At 31.0% G+C, this 6,550-nt stretch overlaps 1 protein-coding gene across 1 annotated transcript in view; it reads right to left on the bottom strand.

The window, feature by feature from the left end:
- The window catches only part of LOC107452377 (uncharacterized), a 191,934-nt gene that overhangs the window by 30,511 nt on the left and 154,873 nt on the right, over positions 1 to 6,550 (bottom strand). The window contains exons 12-13 of the mRNA XM_071177670.1: positions 4,797 to 4,931; positions 3,206 to 3,408 (exon numbers count right to left, since the gene is read on the bottom strand). Coding sequence (XP_071033771.1) covers positions 3,206 to 3,408; positions 4,797 to 4,931 — 338 coding nt within the window. The remainder of the gene's footprint in view (positions 1 to 3,205; positions 3,409 to 4,796; positions 4,932 to 6,550) is intronic.

Genomic DNA, 6,550 nt, shown 5'->3' with positions numbered 1-6,550 from the left:
GCTGTTAAAGCTTGTTGTAGTGCATTCTGTTCTGTGAAATAAACACGCTGTCCATTTTCAAGATGCACAGCCAAATGTACAACAGCAGGATCCCTTTCATGTATAGGAAATGTAAAAATTCGCCAAATAGCTTCATTACTACTTATGTATCGTCCCATTTGATAATGTGTTATTTCGTCATTCTTATTTACATTTTGAACAGCAAATATAGCTTTATCACTGCCCTTATGAACGTACTTACAAATGTACTTGATAGACTTCACCGAACTGCATAACTCAACGTTTATGTGTGCTTTATAGGTTTTGCACAGCAATGGTGAGTATGGAACCACCCAGCGATTATCGATGTCAACTCTTACACCGTTTGATAGACGCAATTCATATGATTGACCGCCATTGTCTACATCTCTACGACGGTAAGATGGATAACCATCGATATTGGTGATAGTGTCAGTTTGACATGGTTTAGGAAAACGTTTCGTACATTTTCCATTATCCATACATGGTGACATCATGTTGAGAGAACCACATGGACCATGGATCATATTAGTAGTCACAATGTCAAACAATTCTTGATCAACATTCGGATTTGGAATTTCCGCTGAAATAATTTTGTCAATTTCTTCTGGGCGTACTTTGTCCACCAACCAAATCAAAATATGCGTATGAGGTAAACCTCGTTTTTGCCATTCAACAGAATAAAGCCAACATTGAGTTTCACCAAATACCGAGTGATGTGTAATCAATTTCATCAGGGATTTCAATTTTTGTTTGAACACACGTGCAATGATATCATGGCGATGCATCGATGTTTGACCTGATAACAGCAAATTTTTAATTTCATCCCAGTTTGGATTACACGTAAATGTGATAAAAAGATCTGGTCGGCCGTATGCGCGTACGTAAGTCATGGCGTCTTGAATATATTCTTGCATATGACGCGGACTATCCAACGCACGTATAAATTCAATCTGAAATTATAAAAAATACTCACTTCAATTCCGCACTGAATCTACAAAATGTGTAGTTTTTTACATTTTTAAAATGCACACTTCAAAATTCTACAAACACAATAATAACACGAAATTACAAATTCTATTCAGCGACTCCTTTTCCTGCTCCCTATTAAATTATATATCTATCAAAACAAACTAAAAAAATATTTATAGAAAAACAAAAGTTTTATGACTTTTATTATTTTTATGCTAGTGAGAACCAAAACAATATGGAAATGAATGAGGGAAAACTGGATCCTACCACGTGATTTCCCGGCCAATAAAAATGCAGCGTTAAACATTTAAAGCTTTCTTGTTGGAAGTCGCATAAGAAGTAGAATTTTTTCCCACTCAGTAAAAAATTCATTAAAAAAACATTGTGAATCTAATTGTGAATCTAAACCATTCTCGAATCCTTCTGAAGGTACACAGAAAATTTCATTTAAATCAGTCCAGCCGTTTAGGAGGAGTTCAGTGACATACACACGAACAGACGAAATATATATATAAAGATTGTGTTATTTGCTGCCAGTATATGATTTTTTTACCTTAGGTGTTTGAACTTTAAATTTCAGAAAGGTTTCACATTGTCATAGGTATCAAAACAATAATTTTAACACAGAAAAACTATTTTGATTTGGCCCAATAAACTATTAGCTACATTAAGAGGACGCTTTATAAAGGACCAATTTTTCCTCTTAAATTCTGTTTCACCACCATAATTATTTTGAGATTTAATGTACAGAAAAAGGAAGCTCATACAAACCTAGAATTAGCCATTCGATTGTTGAAGAAGAAATTTCAAAATATCAAACTGCAGACAAATGATTGGAAGAGTACTTTCTCATTTTGTAATCCCAAGTTATCATCTAATTTGTTTTCATGTTTGTTTTTTGGAAATTGTGTTTAATACTTTTGTGTTAAAACTTTTTTGTATTTGATACTTAGTGGCTTACTCTAGGTTTGCCTGAACTTACTTTGTTTAGGTGTGAGAGAATTTGCAATAAAAAGTTTCTCCCGTGGTATATAGGGCCCTCTTAAATACATTTCAAAATGTTAAAGACCATTGTCTAAAAGAACTTTATAAAAACAAATGAGTAAGCTCAATTTTTAATGAAATGAGATTGTAAATTTTTTTGAAAGTATTAGGATTTAGATTGAAGATTATGTTTTCTTAACTAAACTCAAGAATACTTTAAAACATTTTTCATATTAAAAGGAACAATGTTTACTTCTATTTCAAATTCGTTTTCACGATGTCAGTTTTCAGCAAATTAACTAGTATACCCTCAGATAAATCAGTGCAACGCTAAATTAGCCTTTGTGTAATTAACCTTAAACCAACATATGGTTTAAGAATAATCATCCATATTTTCTAAATTGAATGCGTAAAATTGAACCATGTTTCCTTTTAAGTTGAATAATAGCATCAAATTTATTAAATCGACTTAATGAGAAGCTTACAGCAAGTCAACACGCAGTTCACAACTTATCACGCTTCAAATTTTCTAACAATGAAAATTTCTAATACTATTTTTAGCAGATAAAAGAATTATTGATCACATATCTTTAATCCATACTTACACAATCCATATTATTAATTTCAAATTATTGTATTAAGTACACTGAGATACGAAATATAAAATTCTAGCAAAATTACCACACTGCATGGAAATTACATTTCTGTCAAAAACAATTCTGGTTAATAAAACCGAAATATGCGTTATTTAAGACAGTCATTTGGTAATTTTTCTGCTCATATTTCAAACTTTCTAAATTCTAGCTCATATTACCACACATTCAGTAAAAAAAGCAAAAATGCTAAATTTACATTTAAAAAATACAAAATGGTAAATTTAAACGAATAACATGCTCTGAGATATCATGCTAAAATGATAACATTTTACCACATTAAGCAAATTTTATCCCATATTATAAAATAATATTTTATTGTTAATTTTACCAATATCCTTACCAAAGAGCTTTGGTAAAAATGATCGAGCTTTTTGGTGTTCCTATACGGCTAGAAATACCGTAAAATTTACCATATTTTGAAAGTTTTTAACATACTTTCTTCTCAGTACATGACAATGTATGTATGATATGATAATAATGTATGTATTTTATCATATCAAAAATAAGAAACAATAATATGTTTATAAATACAGTAGTTAAAATCGGTGCCAAAAACTTTTTTCAGAATTTTGTACCTGCTTCTAATCTGTCACGCCTCTCTGCAAGTTTGCAAAGCTCGTCATGCAGCCTCATGTTTTCTTCTATCTGTTGTCGCCGGCGAGCTATCTCTGCTTTGATTTTTGCTTTTTTCTCTTCTCTTGTCATTTGGTCATCTTCATCTTCAGAGACATAAGGTGAAGGATGCCAAGATCTAGGCTTTCGAGATTTTTTCTCTTTCCTAAACATATGAAACAAATATATGCTCATTTAATATATTTGATTAATATTGCACGCGAGGATTGATATTTAGAGCTATTTTTCAAACTTTAAAATTTTGTTCAAAATTTGCTCGGAAATTTGAAAAAAAAATTCTACTCCTGTTAGTTCAATTTTCAATGAAAAGAAAAAGTAAATATTTACGAACTCAACCCTATTGTGATCAGTGTTTGATTAATATTTTCGCTCAAAATGTTTCATCATTTATTTGTTATAGTTATACATTATGATAGTCATACATTATTATTTTAAAGAAAAAAGTAAAAATTAAATTTTGAAGAAAAACGAATATTTCTGCCAGAGCAGTTTCTGGAATTTTCGTCTCAAAAATGAGCTTTATAAGTTTACTTAATTTCACTTCAGAATTTTTGTTACCTATCAAACTTTTTTTTTCACTAAAAAATTATTTTCCCACTTGAAAAAATATATAAGAAGAACAATATGAATAGTTTCGGGAGCTTAATTGCCAAATTAATTTGTTTCTTCCGAAGATATTTTTAAGATTCTCTAACTGGAATTTATATCCAAGCGCATACATTATTATTTAGGTGAAAAGACAATTAAGTAAAAATGATGGGTTTAAAAAACAAGAAATTGGAAGAAAAATATACAATTCTAGTTCATGTTTCCAAGTAATGAAAGTAACAGAAATACATGTATAAGTAACAAAAGATTTTCAATTGCAACATATAAAAAACCTTATATATAATATTACAAACCTTATATATAATACTATAAACCTTATATATAATATTATAAACCTTATATATAACAATAGTAGTATATTTCTTAGTTATTAGAACTCGTAAAATGCGACACATACCTTTTTATTAATTATCACTACATTGTAAGAAATTCCGGATCAAAATATAGCAAAATGTACACATTATGGAGCCGAAAATTTCTACCGTTAAGTCCTTTTTTGCCTGTGCTTATCCATTTTATAATATATTATATAAATTCATTTTTATACGGCACATCAAATCTTTTGTTCCGTAACCTGTTCAGTTACGGAACAAAAAAATTCTGATATACAGTAATTTTTACATTAATAATTACCGTAAAACCACTGAATCCTTCCAACTAAATAAATATTATTTTGAAACTTACGGTATAATATTTCACAGTAGAATGGATATCACAGATGATGCACCGGGTACTTTATACCGTAATTTGATACGGAATTTCTTACAGTGTAGCAATTTATTGTAATATTGAATTACATATTACATTGTACTGTAATAAGTAAACAGTCGATTATTAAATGTAATAGAGAGCAAAATTTCTGCAGAGAAATTTAAGCTTAATCAATGATGATTAAAATAAATAAAAAATTTAATGAATTTTGACCTTTTTCTCCGGTCAGTGGTTTGTGGGCTGGTTCTGATCTCAGGAACTGGTGTTTGAGGGGGACCCATTGAAGCACCATATGATGGCTTATCGTATATGGCGTCTCTATGGATATTTTCAGATGAACGTCGCAACCTGTAACGATAATAAATGCAGAAAATTAAGGTGTTCAGTCAGTTCAAAACAAACATTTATGAAATTAAATCAGTGCGGTAATATTTAATAACTTTCAAAATTTTGAAGAATTGTCTTAAATTATTCTTCTTAAAACTTTTCAATAAGTTACTGCTGTGCACGGAGAAAGAAATTCCTGTAATATAACCATGCTGTTTGGTAATTACATTTCTGGAAAAAAATGCATAATTTATGTTAATACAACTGAAATATAAGGCATTTAAATCATTTATTTGAATTTTTTCCCTTTCATATGATATAGGTTTACCAGAAATTCTGGTTTTAACAATTATAGCTCTTGTTACCACGCATTTAGTGAAAAATGCAAAACTGAAAAGTAAATGTAACCAACTAATTAGCTTTTACGATAGGTGTCTAAAGGTGTCATGATAAAATTCCAAATTTTATCACATGACCAGAAACTATATTTTTGTTTCTTCGACCAAAATCATTACTAAAGCGCTTTGCAAAAAATTACAGAGCTTTTTGGTGTTTCCATAGAGCCAAAAATCAACACCTCCGAGAAAAGAGAAAGTCTCAGCACGGATTAATTTAGTAGTCCGACGTAACGATCATAAACTGGGCAGTAGAGAAAAAATAAGAAGGGTGTCACTACGTTCGGACTACTTAGCTGCGCAGTGGTGGAAAATACGAAAGATGTCATTACGTTTGGACTATTAAAGGATTAACTTTCTTGCTGATGGTAACCCTTGCTGAGACCTTTTATCATCGAGGAGGTATTGCAGAAACACGGTAATTTTTGCCATATTCTGGTTGTTTTGACCATACTTTTCATCAGTGTGTGTCAGGTTATTAGGCTTTATTAGAGCCCTGAAGACCCATTGTAAACTAGCGAAGGTGTCTGCAATTTTATTATTCCACTTTTAAGAAAAATTCTAACACAAAATTGATTAATTGGCAGACTTGTTTCCTTACGGAACATCCATTGACTAAACATATACGCAGTGCGGAGATTGAGAAAAAATCTAAAATGGATGACGTAATTGGGAATAAAAAATCTACCAGATATACACGAGCCGTTAAAGAGCCATTAGGTTAGTCACTGAAGCATCTTCATCTGCCTGATGAGAAAAACGTTGCGATGGCTTTAAGCGCACAATCTTGCCGTCCCGAAAACTGATACCAAGGGCTGAATTTGATAACAGATAATTCCTTGTGATCTCTTCTGGGTAATTGTGCCATAATTTTGGCAAGCTAGTCAAAGAATTGTTTTTACTCTTTAACGTAGAAAGAATTACTCTTTAACCTTTTACTTTAGTTTTAATCTTAAACTATTCTGTCGCGTTATTATAAGAGGATCGAGCTATAGAGAGCTCATTGGCACATAACTGGCATTATTGAAGCAATGAAAAGGTTTTCTTGAATCCAATTCAATCTGTGGTGTTTAACAACAGTATTGACTGTAGTTTTATCAAATCTGATGAAAAGTAGATACACGGTCGATAACTGACTTGTTTTCAAATAATCTAAAATGCAGGAAACTAAAACTGTGATTTCAGACACAACTAGTACACTGCATTTTTCTGAAGTTATTTAGAGCTCAACTGACTTGACCCTTT

Source organism: Parasteatoda tepidariorum, chromosome 2, assembly GCF_043381705.1.
Source record: "Parasteatoda tepidariorum isolate YZ-2023 chromosome 2, CAS_Ptep_4.0, whole genome shotgun sequence".
NCBI lineage: Eukaryota > Metazoa > Arthropoda > Arachnida > Araneae > Theridiidae > Parasteatoda > Parasteatoda tepidariorum.
Note: the sequence above shows the minus strand (reverse complement) of the source record. Positions and strands in the feature narration are given on the sequence as shown.